General features: G+C 47.5%; 1 protein-coding gene across 2 annotated transcripts in view; it reads right to left on the minus strand.

Annotated features, from left to right (window-relative positions):
- The window catches only part of Col4a2 (collagen type IV alpha 2 chain), a 143,805-nt gene that overhangs the window by 88,791 nt on the left and 38,866 nt on the right, over positions 1-16,148 (minus strand). For both annotated transcript variants that reach the window (XM_070002624.1, XM_070002625.1), the window contains exon 4: positions 11,688-11,768. In XM_070002624.1, the coding sequence (XP_069858725.1) occupies positions 11,688-11,768 (81 nt within the window). The remainder of the gene's footprint in view (positions 1-11,687; positions 11,769-16,148) is intronic.

Raw genomic sequence — 16,148 nt, forward strand, 5'->3', positions numbered from 1 at the left:
AGCTGCAGCCAGCTCAGGGGCTCAGGTGGGCCAGCTACTGGGGACAATTTTGAACTGTCTAAAAACTTAAAAGTAGCCATTTTGGCCAGGTACTAGGGGGCTCATGCCTGTAATACCAGCTACTCAGGAGGCAGAGATCCAAGGATCAAAGCCAATGGTTCAAAGCCAGCCTGGGTAGGAAAATCTGTGAGACTCTTATGTCTAACTACCACAAAGCCAGAAGTGGAGTTGTGACTCAAGTGGTGGAGTGCCATTCTTCATAGGAAAAAGCTAAGGGACAGTTCCCAGGCCTTGAGTTTAAGTACCAGCAATTCCCCTCTCCCCCTCCCCCCAAAGAATAACAGTCTTAATATTAAAAAAAAACCTAGAGAACAGCTGGGCACTTGTGGCTGACACCTGTAATCCTAGCTACTCAGGAGGCTGAGATCTGAGGATTGCGGTTTGAAAGGTAACCTGGGCAGTCCATGAGACTTTTAACTCCAATTCATCACAGAAAAAGCTGGAAGTGGTGTTGAAGCTCAAGTGATAGAGTGCTAGCCTTGAGCAAAAGGAGCTCAGGGACAGTGCCCAGGCCCAGGGTTCAAGGCCCAAGACTGGCAAAAACAAAAAGAAACTAAAGAACAGAACATTAAACTCTATTTCATGTTCACTCTGATTACACTGATTGATATGGTAGCATCTTGCTCTTTGAGAAGCAAGGATGAGGGAGGATGATCCCTTGGAGTCAGAGATAATAGGGCAAGGAGAAGAAGAGGACCCTATTTCCTTCTTTCCGGATCCCCACTGCATGTGTGTACCAAGGTACCAAGTGCAGAAGAGCCCCTCAGAGAGTCAAAGGATCACTTCAGTTATCTTATTTGCCTCTGGTTATTGTTTTACTATGTCTAGAAGAACATGAAAAGTAATTTCAAAAATCCACAAAATAACATCGGTTTTCACGATTGTCTATTAGCTTCATTATTGACGTCATTGTATATGCTGTTTTTGCCTTGCCTGTGAATTAACTGAGAGCAGGATAAAAGCTGGGCACCCAGCCCCCACCCTTTGCATCTGTGCTCCCTGACCCGAGCCAGTCCCTCCTCAATCACTCTACAATCACCTTGGAAGGACAGGATTCACTGATAAACATCTGGTGACAAACTGCCCCTTAGACAGGCAAAGCCCTTCTTATCGTCTTGCAGAGAACAGCCAAAAGCCACAGACAACTCCAGGTTTCCTACATCAAAGACACAGATAATCATCAACCTATCCACACCTCTGACCTACAACTGCGTTAACTGTGCAAACCTTTCTCACCTCTGCCCTCAATTTTCCCTATTCAACTGAAGCCAAAGTCGGTATCCCTGGAGATGGCTGAAGATGCACCGAAGTGCTGTCATGTCACAAATCTCTTCTGTCCTTCTCCACATCTCTTTACTTGGCTTCCAGAGGTGAGAGGCCACACCTCACTCACATGGGACTCCTTTGAGTCTAGAAATGTGGTTTCACGAGAGGCCCACATTCAAGGACCTTTAGATTCTTGCAGTCTGACTCTTGTAGGAAAGCTCTTTTTTCCTTTTCCCCTTTACCTTTCCCCTTCTTCCCCTTCCTTTCTAGAGACTATCCAGACTAGCAGACCAGTGTGCCGGCCATTTCCACCTGAAGAGCTAGCATCCTAGGCAATGCACAAGGGAGGTGAAGTCAGAAAGTCCTGTCCCTTCACAGCAGATTTAGAAGGCACGCACGGTGGAGTAACAGCTTCTGTCTGGTCTTTTTAGAGAACATGAAGTGGTTTACTAAATATGAACTAGAACTGCATAAAGCAAAACCAAGGTCTCTGAGGACGGCACGGCTTCTCTTGCAGAGAGGGAGAGACGCTGCACTACCCTATTTGTCAAAGCAGTCCACCAAAAATGGTGTGTGAAGCTGGTGCTTCCCCCGGCTTCTGAGAACAGGAGAGCTCTGGGCTCGCTCAGCTGTACTCTAGCCAGTCCGTGGGAGCCCGCGTGAGGCGTGACGGCATTAAGTCCTTAGTTACTGCCTTCTTTGTCCTCAGTAGGAACTGACACCTGTGTTTTCCTTTCCTGAAAGCCAGGAGAGTCCCCAGATGGCCAGGTTCAGCACTAATACCAGTGGCTGTTTTGCTGCAGTCCTAGTGTGGCCTGTGTGGATGCCTGTCCCATTGAAGGGGGGCTGGCTGAACCCCAGGAAGATCCTTCAACCTCACCAGCCAGGTGGCTGCTAGCCACAGGGGCATGTCTGCACTTCAGCAACCCCTAAATTATCATCCCTGTTTTCCATTGTGGGATTTCCCCCCCCCCCCCAAACATCTGGCCAACCAGAAATCCTGCTAAGCAATAAAAACAGTGGTTAATTTTTCTCTGGACTTTGTTCTCTGCTCTGTGCTCGGCGAACTCCCTGGTGGGATGGTTTGTCTGTGAACACAGAGGGGCACAGAGGGTTCTAAGGTTCTCTCAGAAAGACAGGGGCTTTCCTCCCAGAACCTCTCGGGTGGTAGACAATTCACGAAGGACTCTGAGTGCTCTAGGCCCTGAAGTCATCAACTTCCCTTAACAAAGTCTACAGCCAGACAAGACGTTGAAGTTTTCATTATAAAAGAATGTGGCAGAGGCTGCCAAACATTTTTGGGGGTGTGGAGGGGGACTATCGCTCCTCACAGGCGCGAGATGTGGATAAACAGCGAATGAGGACGTTGCCCGTTCTTCCTCTGCATTCAGATTCCACATCCACGGAGCAGTTCATCATCACGCCGTGTATCCGCGCACACACACACACACACAGGTGTTGGCGCACTCCTCTGCTTATCTAATGTCTACTCAGCTGTTCCCGTAAGCAGTTGGGGGTGTTCCTGATTCGGTTGAGGTTGATAATGAGTGGGCTGCAACTAGTTAACTTTGGTTAACTTTCACCAAAGGCTTTCACGGTCCCTAAGAAGCTTTTTGCTGATAGGATTGGGAATCCATGAAGAAGTCTATCATGTTTCAGATAAGGGAAATAATGATATCAAGGACAGCAGAAGTAACTTTTCTGTAAACACTAACATTTTTGGGGTTGCAGGGATGCTGGGATGAAGCCACGGCCTCGTGTGGTGTAGTCAAGTCCATGTTCTACGACCAAGCTGTACCTCAGACCTGACCCTGAGGTACCAGCACCACATTCTGTACACAGCAATGTCTTTTGAGTCTATTTAATGGAGTGATATTAAAATTAAGTCTCTCTAGGATTTTAATAATGTGTATTTCTTTGAGGAGAGTCCTGAATTGTTACAGTATCTTTTGAGATACAATATATATTCTATTGGAAAGGGATAGGAAAGGGTAGAGAAGGAGCCAGAAGCTCTGCAGCTGCTTCTGTCTTCCACAGAGGAATAACGAATCAATTTCCACAACAGTTAGGAGCCTGATCACTGAGCCAGATGTCAGTGGATTAGCCCTGTATGACCAGCTACTCAGGAGGCTAATATCTGAGGATCACGGTGCAAAGTCAGCTGGGGTAGGGAAGTCTGTGAGACTGTTATCTCCAATTAACTAGCAAAGAGCTAGAAGTGAAGTTGTGCCTCAACTGGTAGAACCCTAACCCTGAGTGAAAAAGCTAAGAAAGAGCAGCTGGGCCCTGAGTTCAAGCCCCAGTACAGGCACACGAACACACACGAATGAACACACACACGCATGCGCGCGCGCGCGCACACACACACACACACACACACACACAGGAATTTAACTTTAAGAAGATGCTATTGATTCTTTGCTGGAAAGAAAGGAACAGCCACATCATGAACAATCAAGGTTGCCGGTATTGCAGCCACCAGCCAAGCAGTTTTGAGAAGCTAATGAAGAGGTCTAAGCGGAGCTATGTTGGAAAAGCATGGGCAAATCCTTTGAGGCCCTGGGTTAGGGCGGGATGGGATGATGAAGCCTTACGAAAACCCAGTCTCAGCCACTGACACATTGACACATCCTAGGCGGTCAGCGTTTCTAACACTTGGGGACTTGGCCCTATTTACTTTTGAGATAACATTCTTCTTTTTTCTTTTTGTAAAGATATAAGCCCTATAGGTCTCAAATCCTGGTCTTAACTTCCATAAACTCCTGGCTTTACATTGTTCTATTCTTACCCAGGATTTACAGTGTAGAACACTCATACGCATTGATGAGGAGCTCATTGCCTCTTGGGCCCTCCCCAGCCTTGCCCACTGGGACCCACACTTAAGATGATGCCCCCCTGGAAACCAGTGCATTTTTGCTTCAATTTTAAATAATTAAAGTAAGATCCAAAGCTCAGCTACGCTTGGAGTGCTCACAAAGCCGCCTCTCCGGATCTTTAAGAGAAGTAGTGCTGAGATACCAGCACGTAGAGATGAGGGGCATGGACCAGCGTGTGTGCTTCTGAATTCCTGGTGTCATCATGGTGCCTGGCACATGATGGATGTGTAATAAATACTCATGAGTGAATAGATATTGTTTTCAGTGCTGTGTTCAGCTCTGACTAAATACAATCTATTCTCTACAGAAGGGACCAAGGCTTTGGTCTTTCAGTACACTTTCTGTGGCTAGAATGGATCCCAGAGAATACATGCCTCCACCATGTACGCAGCCTCACTAGAACCCCTAAACAACCCCACCAGATCCCTCTACACAGCTCCACCAGATTCCTCTGGAAGGGCTTCATGACCTTGAGTCCCCTAAGTAACTGCCTCAAAGAAGTCCTCTGAGGGCTGTCGCTGCCCCACAGACCTTCCAGAATGCCTGACGCCCACGTACACGACCTCTCCAGCCTGTGTTCCTCCCCCAGCCTTCTCTTTCTGACCTCACCACTCCCCGGCCCCAGGTGCTACTTTGGTGACCCTGGCCTGGGAGAGAATGCCACTCCACTCTTCACTGACAGGGCTCCCACTCTTAGACAGAGGGCCCACACAGAGCAGCTGACACAGAACACATATGTCAAAATCCACAGCCAAAGCAAGCCCGGCATTGTCCAACCATAGCACCCAGGGATGACAATGTGACGTGAAGAGCAGAACACTCTCTGTGACGCACATGGGGGGGGGTAGACCTGGTTTCAAAGCCCCAAAGAAGACCATCAATTGACAGAGTCAATATGGCTCCTGTGCCTCGGGGAGCCACAGGGCCCTTGTACCACTGCCAGGTGCTGCTGACTTACACCTGTAATCCTTGTCACTCAGGAGGCTGAGATCTGAGGACCATGGTTCAAAGCTGGGCAGATAAATCCAAGAGATGTTAATCTCCAATTAACCACCAAAATGCCATAAGTGGAGGTATGGTTCAAGGGGCAGAACACCAGCCTTGAGTAAAAAAAGCCAAGTAAGAGCATGAGATCCTGAGTTCAAGCCCTAGGACTAGCAATAAATAATCATCCCATGGTGTTGAAAGTGGATGAGAGCCAGATGCAAAACTGGGCTACAAAAGCCCAGAATCTGAGTGATGTTTTTACTGTTTCTGAATAATTCTTTGCCCTTTCTAGGTGGTGATGGTGTATGCATCATGTGGATGGCATCCGCAGGATGCCCTGAGCAGGCTCTGCCTGGACCTTGGCTGCTGGCATGCTCGGAGCTGGTCACTGAGGGGAGCCTGTTTACCTCCACAGGTGCTGCTAGAAGCTAGGAAGGCACAAAGACAAAGTCAGGGGGTCTCCAGTTTTCAGACTCCTAGTGAGTCATTACCAAGAGAAAATGCAGTTTTGTTTTAACTTCCTGGTTATACATATTGAAAGATGGTGGTGATGATGGACAGTGTGCAAGAGGAGAACACACCCCACCTGGGAGAGAAGACCCTGCAAGTAACTAGTACGTGAACCTTCTACCATCCATCCATTATCCATCTATCATCATCCATCATGGATCTCCATCAACCCATCCGTCATCCACCTATCCACTCATCCATCCATTCATCCATCCATCCCTCCACTCCTCTGCCCCTCTATCATCCAACCATTATTCATCTACCCATCCATTAATCCATCTATCCCTCCCTCCCTCTATCCACCCATCTTTCCATCTATCCATCATCCATCGTTCATGCATCTATCATCCATCTCTCCATCTATCTCCATCTACTTCCAAGAGCCCTGGGTTCATGCTTCACTTAGCTTCCATGCTTTTTTTTTTCCACTTTGATTTACATTGTTGAATTTAAGGAATCTTGAGAGGTTAAGAATGATTTGACCCAAGTCCAGGGACCCATAACGTGTGGGAAATTCTTAGGTGCATGGAAAAATACAACAGCTAAACACAACTTGTTGCCTGTAGTGCTTTGTGAGTAAATGTTGCCACGGCAACCTCCTGGAAGTTTAGTCTGTGAGACAGCTGGGGCTGTCAGGCAGGGGAAGGGATCTGGAGGAGCTGGCTGGAGGGAGGAAGGGTGGAGGAAGGATGGAGGAGACGGTGCTATTTGCTTCGGGCCCCATGACATGGTAATTTTTCTCCTCTGAAGATGGTCAGGGCTGTTTGTCCCTCTGACTCCTTCCCAACCTGCCTTAATAGTCATTAATCTGTGATATATCTGATTGCTTTGGGAAAGAAGTTACTCTGTGAAGGCTGATGTCATAAGAAGTTTGAGATCAGCTTTGTGATCAAGTTTACGGAAGAAAAACAAATGTCTGCAGGGACAGGCTAAATAATAATGAGCTAAAGTTGACCTCATCACCTCTCAGGTGGCCAAGCTGTCATTATCTGTGGAACCTGTCACTTCACCGGCCACCTCTCTCTCCCATCACCTTCTGCATTACGAACACCTATGTCACGAAGGTGGCACCAACCTGACTTTGTAGAAATCCTACAAGAGAAATTCACTTGGATGCTTCCTACTCTATTGCCTTCTGCTCCAAGGCACAAGAGGAAAAAGAATAGAAAAGAGAGAGGAAGCTGGGTGTTGGTGCTCATGCCTGTAATCCTAGCAACTCAGGAGGCTGAGATCTGAGGATCATGGTTCAAAGCCAGCCTAGGCAAGGAAAGTCCATGAGACTTGTATCTCCAATAAACCACCAGAAAACCATCAGTGGCATTGTGGCTCAAGTGGTAGAGTGCTCGCCTTGAGCTGAAGAGCTGAGGGACAGCGCTCAGACCCAGAGTTCAAGCCCCATGACAAAAAAAAAAAAAAAAAAAAAAAAAAAGATTATCAGTCTCGAGCAAAAAAGCTCAGGGAAAGTGTCTAGCCCCTGAGTTTGAGTCCTACTACTGACACCCAGAAAATAAAAAGAAAAGAGAAAGGAAGGGTGGGTTGATAGAGTCAGTAATATTACATATGCATGTGTAAAAAATAAAATCAGATAAATGGAAGGGAAGGGTAGGGTTGAGAGAGATGGGGGTGAATGATGGAAGGAGTGACTTTGATCAAAATATTGTACTTATAAACTAATTTGTTGAATGGCAACTCCTTTGTACAGCTATCTAAAGACCATAATAAAAAGAAACTAGCTGGGTGCCCTGCCTCACACCTGTAATCCTAGTAACTCAGGAGGTTGGGACCTGAGGATAGTGGTTCAAAGCCAGCCCAGGTAGGAAAGTCTTGGAAACTCTTACCTTCAATTAACTATCCCAAAAAGCCAGAAGTGGAGCTGTAGCTCAAGTGGTAGAGCTTTAGCCTTGGGCACCAAAGCTCAAGCACAGTACCTGGGCTCTGAATTCAAGCCCCAGGACTGGCACAGGAAAAAAAATTCAAAAAACAAAACAAAATACAAAAGAGAAAGCTAGGTGGGCTGGTAGCTTGGCTTTCTAAGGAGTCAGTGGATCAGGGTTTAGAATTCATGGTTACACTAATACACTGTGTAGATACCATCTGTCCTTCAACGTGTAATTTGTTATTAATTAACTTATTTGTTCACTAGAAGAGGTGGGTTATCACTTCTCTGTGCTGCCTTAGCTCTGACTGGGCTGTGGAGGGCTCCTCCATAGTTCCCGCTTACCCCTGCTTGTTGGAATTAGGTGTGTCCTGAGAGCTGGTCCTGTGAGAATCATTCTCTCCCTTACCTCTGCCCCTAAGGAATCTGCGGGAAGAGACTACATAAAGCTCATTCACTTGGTAACACGAGAACTCATTTGGAACGGACTTCCACATGCATTTGTGATTTCTGCCTGGAGTCTAAGCGTTATCCAGTCACAGAGTTTCTGCTGTTGGCTGTCACCGTGAAGGACTTGGGTGCAATGTCCATATAAGGCTGGGTTAGCAGGGGCCAGGGAGGGCGGACTGCAGAGTGGTGTCTCCACCACCACTAGCCATGGTAGCACCGTGGGGAAAAGCTAGGATCAGAGACCCCCAGGGGAAGCTGTGGGAAAGAACAAAGTCTGCACGCAGCTCCCTGGACAGCAGCTTCCACCAGCTGCTATTTTTATGTGCTACATTGTTTAAAAAAAATACAACTAAGCCAGAAGTGGGGCAGAAATGACCCTGCTTGCTACAGAACCACACTTTGGATAAATGTATTTACAGATAAGTGTTTAGTCCGCATAGACTAGGTTTGCAACAGTGAAATAGAATCTATACACCTACTAGCTTTTAGAGAAATATATGCAACTATCTAATAAGAAAGACCTTGCTGGAAGCCTGTGGCTCATGACTGTAATCCTAGGCTGAGATCTGAGGATTGCGGTTTAAAGCTAGACCAGACAAGAAAGTCCACGGTACTTACCCATCACCCAGCCTCAAGTGGCGCTGTGGCTCAAGTGGTAGAGTGCTAGCCTTGAACAAAAAAGCTCAGAGACAGTGCCCAGCCCTGAATTTTAAGTGCCAAGACTGGCAAAAAAAAAAAAAAAAAAAAAAAAAAAAAGAGCTGGAAGTGGAGGTGTGGCTTAAGTGGTAGAATGCCAGCCTTGAGCAAAAAAAATCTAAGGGAAAGTGTCTAGGCCTTGAGTTCAAGCCCTGGCACATGTGCATATACATGCGTGCACATGTATGTGCGTGTACACACACAGAAATATCTTCAGTAATGGACTAAAGGACATCTTCACTAACACAGTGCACAGCCTTGGTCAATAGTGCCCCTCATGTCTCCCAGCTTTGAACAACATAATGTCTCTCATCTTTCTCTCCGATGTATGACGGCACTCGGCCTGGACGCTGACTGATGTGACATTCTCTGTGGCTTGTGGGCCCACTGCAGGTGGGTCTTAGGACAGGTACAACTGGAGAGCTGCTCTCTAGCCTGTCAAGTCACTGGGGGTGAGCACCCGGATAGAACCACCCCTGTGGTACCCTCAGAGTGTACTGACTCCCCATCCCTTGTAGGACAGTGGGAAATCTCTACTAAGCTCAGCACGGATCACCTGCCTGGATAATTGGTGGCAAGGCCAGCTGGCCGTGCCCTGCATCAAAGGTGCTGGTTCAGATGAGCAGAGGTGTCATGTTTTCCCTTTGCCTGGTAATGGCTAAATAATAGATATAGGTGCCTCCTTGGTGAGAAGCCAGAATATGATTCAGGTTCAACATCTGTGCTGTGAGCTTTCTACATCACAGAGAACCTTAGCCTCCTAGAAGAAGATCTGGAGGCAGAATATGAGGCACGTGGCCGTGCTGACAGCAGCGCACAGAGAAATCATCAGAATTAGCAGTCTTCACCGAAGAACAGCATTCCTGCAGAAGCATCACGGAAACTTGTGCTGAATCGTTTCTGCACTGGATAATCACAGAATGTGAGGAAGCACAGACAACAGCCTTGCCTTGGCTTGTTTGGGTTCTGTTTGGTTGATTCCAGAGGAGAATGCAGCATCCCTCTGGAGTCTAACTCTGTCCCCTCGGCTGGTCTCACTCCAGTTTGTACAGCAGCGATTTATCTACAGTGTCCATATAAGGCTGGGCCAGCCCAGTGTGCAGGGCTGAGAGCAGCCAGTGTTTTCACGATGGACTAATTATTTCAGTGTTGGGAAAATTCTATAGCAAGGAACCCAGGGGAGACTTAAATCTCATGAAATACTTTCAATAGATTTTAAACATCTATCTTTTCTAAATGCTGGTAAACCATCGTCAACTTGCAAATCCTAAAGCACAAAGTCTGCTGTCTCAATCGAGGTATACTTGACTAAAATGGAAGGCTCCCACTTTGTGAATCATGGCTCCTGGTACACACAGCACATGCAGGGTAATGATGAGACCTGGATTTCACAGCGTTCCTGCCACCAGTGTCACCTGGTACACCTGGTACACTTCATTGTGAGACTCAGGAATGGAGATAAAACACTGAGGCTGTTAAGATCTCTGACAAGGGGGGTAATTCAGACAGGAGCTCTTGAGAGCTTCCACAGCCTGTACTCACGACACAAAATGCAGGCAAGGAAGGACTGCATGCATTGCAGGAGGTAGAAGACAGAGCAGGGAAGGAAACATGAACCTGCACCCTTCCCCCACCCCCAAAACATAGGCTTGAACATGTGAATGGAAATATTATCTAACCCAGTGTATGCCTGTAATCTTAGTTACCCAGGAGGCTGAGATCTGAAGATCATGGTTCAAAGCCAGCCGGGGCAGGAAAGTCCACGAGACTCCTATCTCCAATTAACCACCAAAAAGCCAGAAGTGGGGCTGTGGCTCAAGTGGTAGAACACTAGCCTTGGGCACTAAAGCTCAGGGACAGTGCCCAGTCCCTGAGTTCAAGCCCTAGGATCAGCACCAAAACAGAAGTAAACAAAAGTATGTTTTCTTTAAGATTTGTTTTATGGTGCTGGGCATGGAAGTAGGCCTGTGTACACTAAACACACATTCTTACTAAGCTACCCCGTTAAACGTTGTCGCTTTAAAATAAGAAATGATTGCCAACACTGCAGTTTTAAAGATGGAGAACCAGACATCAGCCATGTCTACTGAACATCGAACATGTTAAATCTACTACTGGACGATGTGTTAAGTCCTGCAGGTGTGAGGGTAACCAGGGTGGGGGCTTCTTTCTTTTTGAAGTGAAATGTGCTATAGGGAACGCACAGAACCAGAGAATGTGTGATCTCAAATTGGACTCTCTCCATGGAGTAATTGCCAGTCTTCTCTCCTTTGTATGCCTATGTTATACTAAAAATGTAGCTATATGTTCCTCCTCGTAATATTTTTTAGACAATATATGTGTTTAGGTAAATTATAAGCATATATCACCATTGCATTAATATATATCCACACACATGCTTATTTATACATACACATGCACATACTTATAGCCAACCCTCTGCATCTCTGCATTTGTATCTCAGGTTCCACTGAACATGGATTGAACATATTTGAAAAAAATATGAAGTACCTGTTCTGAGTACATACAGACCTTTCTCTCTCATCATTCCCCAAATAATACAGTGGCACTATTATTTACACAGTAGTTACATTGCATTTGATATAAGTAATCTGAAAATGATTACTTATGTGGGAATATATGCATAGCCTAAGTGAAAATACAAATACTGTGCTGTCTTATATTAAGGTTTGAGAATCCTCCAAGTTTTATCCATGGAGTCTTGGACTCAGATCCCTATGGGTACCCAGGGACAACTATGTGTATTCATAACAGTGAACAAGAGAAAGGAAAGTGACAGAAACCAACTCAAGTCTGCATTGTATTCTTGATCACTTGGGGGTGTGTGTATGTGTGTGTGTATATTTGAATTAGACTTCTTAGCAGAGTATGCATGTGACAATCAGGCAGATGCACACTTCCCACCGGACAGACGGGGAGGCAGCACCAATGACACGCTCACTTACCCGGCCTCCTTTCTCTGGGTAGCACTGGCAGCCCCCGCTGCAGTCTCTCCCTCCACAAGGCACGTCAAACTTCTTCACACCCTGCAGAAATCAAACACAGAGCAGAGAGTTACCCATCAGGTCACAGCAGTCTGACGCCTCGGGCTCAGACCCTTCCTGCCTTACCAAGCAGGACTTCATCCGACATAGTCCACAAGCATCTTTCAGGCACCTTTAGGTTCACAGCAAGCCTTCACGGAGAGATTCGCAGACCTGTCCTGCCCCTGACCATGCCTAGCTGCCACATCCTACCCAAGACTGGTGTGTCTGTCACAGTCCACCAGCCTACAATGGCACATCACTGCCACCCAGGGCCCACAGCCCCTTCCACAGGAATGAGGAAAGCACACCCTGGAAAGGATGCAGGAAGCGCTTCCCACTGTGCCCAGAGACGCAGGTCCAGGTCTAGGAGAGTGGATCAGCCATGAGCACTTACCAAACTCTTCTCAACCTTGGAAAGTACCCACGACTTCAGTGTGGCCCAACCGCAGGAAAGCACAAACCTCCCACTGACAGGACACTGATGGTTAGCTAGGAAGAGAAACTGGAAACCTCATATTTTTAAGTACTAGCTGGCAGGGACATCATGTTAGAAAGAGAGAGAGAGAGTGAGAGAATGTGTGTGTGTGTGTGCGTGCGCACGTGCTGCTACTGGGGCTGGAACTGAGGACCTGAGCACTGTCTCTTGGTTAATTGGAGATGAAGAGTCTCATGGACTTTCCTGCTGGGGTGGCTTCAAACCACACTCCTTAGATCTCAGCCTCCTGAGTAGCCAGGATTACAGGCATGAGCTACCAGGTACCCGGCGATTTTAGAGTCATAAATCTTTAATGAGTCTCGTGGGTAGCTGAAGGAGTTCTCTGGCTAGATAGTCCCAATGGGGACAGAATGTTTTTCACTGTCAAGCTTGAGTTTGTAGGTAAAAGGACTTGGGGGCCAGCTGGTCACGTGGAAGTCTTTGGCTCTGACTTTCCGTGTGGGTGCACAGAACTGAGCACTGACACTATGAGATCACAAGAAGCACACTGACCTCATTTCTTCTCCTTCACGTTGGCTAAGTATCAACCAGCCATTCCCGGTCTCCCCTGCCCCCTGACTGATGCGGTCAGCCACAGTGCCTGGCCAAGCATGGATGCCCCATGCCCCTCACAGGGACAGCACTGGCACTTAGATCTAAGGGGCCCCACAGACAATCGGCCTCCGCAGGTCACTGGTCAGACCTTGTGCAAGCAAAACTCAGCAGACAACAGAACACTTGCACATTCCTCCCCGGTGGCTTGGGAACACCCCTCTGTTGGTCAGTCAGCTTGGCCTGGCAGCACTCGGCCGAATCTGCTGTGTCCACCGCTGCCTGCCCTCCCTGTGGAATGCCCATGGTGCTGCCACAGCCCTCAGCAGAGCCTTCTTCCACATGCAGGACAGACCCACTTCTGACTCACAGCCACATGGCCACATGGCCAGAGTTTACCTCGGCCTCTGCAATCCCTCAAGGCTATTTTTGCTCAGATGATAAAACCTTCTCTTTGGCTAACGATGTTCCCCTAGACAGGTCTCACTTCAGAGGTCCACATTTTTTTCAATGCCTTGATTGTAAGTCATTTAATCTAGTATTTGCTGCACTCATGACTAAGTTGAAGAGTTCTTCTGAACCTGACAGTATCAAATCCTTCTGAAAAACTAATACTTCACAAGTGTTTCCCATCTCTTTTTAAGGCAATGATACAGCTGGCAGTGTAAGAAACAGATATTAATGCCCACGTTCACTCAAAACAGGATTCCAGGTATTGGCCAATTTTTCAGAGCTTCAATGTATATCTACACTGGGGCTCCTAAGTCCTAGGGGTTGAGTATGTGATTTCTAGAAACAGAGCCCCACGCTGGGCTGAGGGTTTCTTGTGCTACTCCAGCACTAAGGATGAGAGACGGTGGCTGTCACCCTCATGCTTCTTTGCAGGTAACCCCCTTAGGATAGGCACGTTGGCAGGTGTTCCTGGCTCACCCGGTAATTCATGTGACAGCCAGGTTGAAAGAGCAGGGGCTCCTGTGGCTACAGGGGGCAGCGAATGCTCTTATTCTCCATCTGGAGTTTCACATGCTATTTTAAATTTTGATTTTAGAGGAACTTGCCAAAGCCTTGCATATAAATCAATGGTTGAAGTGATTTTAGTGGTTTTAAATCCATCTAACAGACATGCCAGTCTAAATTTAGGATAGTCTCTGGACTTAGTTGTTACCTGCTCCAAATGGAATACCTTTCTTGCTTTTGGAAGTAGGCTGGGGCAGAACTAGGGGTCTCTTAGTGTGGCTACTTTCCTAGTGGCATGCCAAGGGTGTGATGCCCCATCTCATGGAGGCAGGGCTAAATGCATTATGGAGAGCAGACCTTTAGGAAGCACACCAACTTCTGCCCTGGCCATTCCAGCTCTGTGTGTGTGTGTGTGTGTGTGTGCGCGCGCGCGTGCATGCACGCACTCACGCATATGCGTGCAGGCATGTGCACGTGCATGCATGTTCCCATGAGCATCCACCTGTCCTTCAGAGGAAACTCATGAATTCCAGCATGGACGAGAGCCCTCAGAACTGCACAGAGGAGCGCCTGGTCTCCAAGACGAACAGAAATATTTACTCGTCGGTGCTGGGCGTGCACTCCAGACAGATTCTTACAGACATTCCCCTGGAAGGGCATAGGGATCAGAAACATTCTCAAGATGCAAAGCCCCCCAAAGCTTTAGGTAAACAGAATGGTGGTGGAGGTTTGCTCTGCGGGGCCCTGTGCTATATCCCTGCCCTCACCCCAACATTGCAAATCTATCCCTCAATTTCACTGTTCAGGATGGCCATGGTCCTGCTGCTTGTCAAGCCTTAAGTAAAAGAGCGAGTGACTCCAACCCAGGCTCCAATAGGAGCCAGCTTACCCCCACCCCTCCAGGGGACCCTGGGCTTGGGTCCTTACTTTACTGCTGTGTCTTTGATGAACTTTTCCTCGCTGAGCCCTTCCGGAGCTATCCAATACATTGTTATTCTCATTGACAAAATCTCAGGTCAAAAAAGAAACATTTTAACCTCACTCACTTCTCATCTGGAGCCTGAACACCAGGGGCAGTAACGTCAGAGCCTTTATCTCAGGCCCTGGCACTGTGACAGCCCTGCGAGCGAGCCAGCCACTGACAGCATCATTGAAGCAAGTTGCCCAGGCAGGAATATGCTCTGCATGGACCACACATGTCCATTTAGCTAATCTGGCCAACTATGCTCTGGTGGCCTTTATCCTAAATGAAAAAAGTCTCACAGCCTCAGGTGGCCAAATCATAGCAGTGTTTGCTAGGCTGGTGCTCTACCACTTGAGCCATGCCTCTAGCCCTGATTTTCACTGATTATTTTGGAGATGGAGTATAGTGAACTTTTTTCTGACCTTAAACTGTGAACCTCCTGAACTCAGCTTTCTGAATAGCTAGGATTATAGCATGAGCCACTGGTACCTAGCAAATGGTTTCCTCCCCTTCTTTTCCCTTCCCTTCCCTCCTTCTTCCTTTCTTTTTCCCTTTCTTCTGTCTCTGTCTCTTTCTTATTGCTGGTACTGGTCATCGGTCAGTCTTTTGCCACTGGGAAAACAGAAGATATAGCATATTTTAAGGAAACAGGCTCCAGCTTTCTATTAGGTTCAAGCAGAGAATTTTGTACCTAGAGCCACTGGCTGGCTGGCTACGTCTGTTAAACATCAGACTCAGCAGAGTTAGGGGGAGAGGTCAGGGGAGCAGCTGCAGGATTAAGAGAGCATCCGGTCCCACCACCATAAGCACTGGCTCTGGCTGGTGGAGCCCAGTGACAGCGAGATAGGACTGAAGGGAGATCACGTTGCCCTCGCTGGTGCTACGTCCTGTCAGGCCACGGGACTGGAGTTCTTTCCTTGCTTAAGGGAAACAGCACACAGTCTTGAAGGAAGACGCCACCTCAGTATGCTTCAGCTTCTCAGATCCATGCCTCCCAGACACAGACCTCTGTGCTGGTCTCACTTTTACCACTTAAGGCTAGCGTTCTACCACCTAAACCACAGCTCTGGTTCCTGTTTATTTTGGGGGAGAGAATGGACTTTCCTGCCCCAGCTGGCATTGAACCACAATCCTCAAATCTCAGCCTGTAGTTTTTTCTTTTTTTGTCAGTTGTGGGGCTTGAACTCAGGGCCAGGGCACTGTCCTGAGCCTCTTTGTAGTCAAGGTTAGCACTCTATCATTTGAGCCACAGCACTACTTCTGGTTTTTGAGTGGTTAACTGGAGGTAAGAGTCTCATGGGGACTTTTCTGCCCAGGTTCGCTTTGAACCAGGATTCTCAGATCGAAGCCTCTTGAGTAGCTAGGATTACAGGTGTGAGCTACTGGCAGTGCCCGGCAACTCAGCCTCTTGCAAAGCTAAGATGAGCTACTT

The sequence above is a fragment of the Dipodomys merriami genome, unplaced genomic scaffold, assembly GCF_024711535.1.
Source record: "Dipodomys merriami isolate MVZ:Mamm:240054 unplaced genomic scaffold, mDipMer1.0.p SCAF_6, whole genome shotgun sequence".
Lineage (NCBI taxonomy): Eukaryota > Metazoa > Chordata > Mammalia > Rodentia > Heteromyidae > Dipodomys > Dipodomys merriami.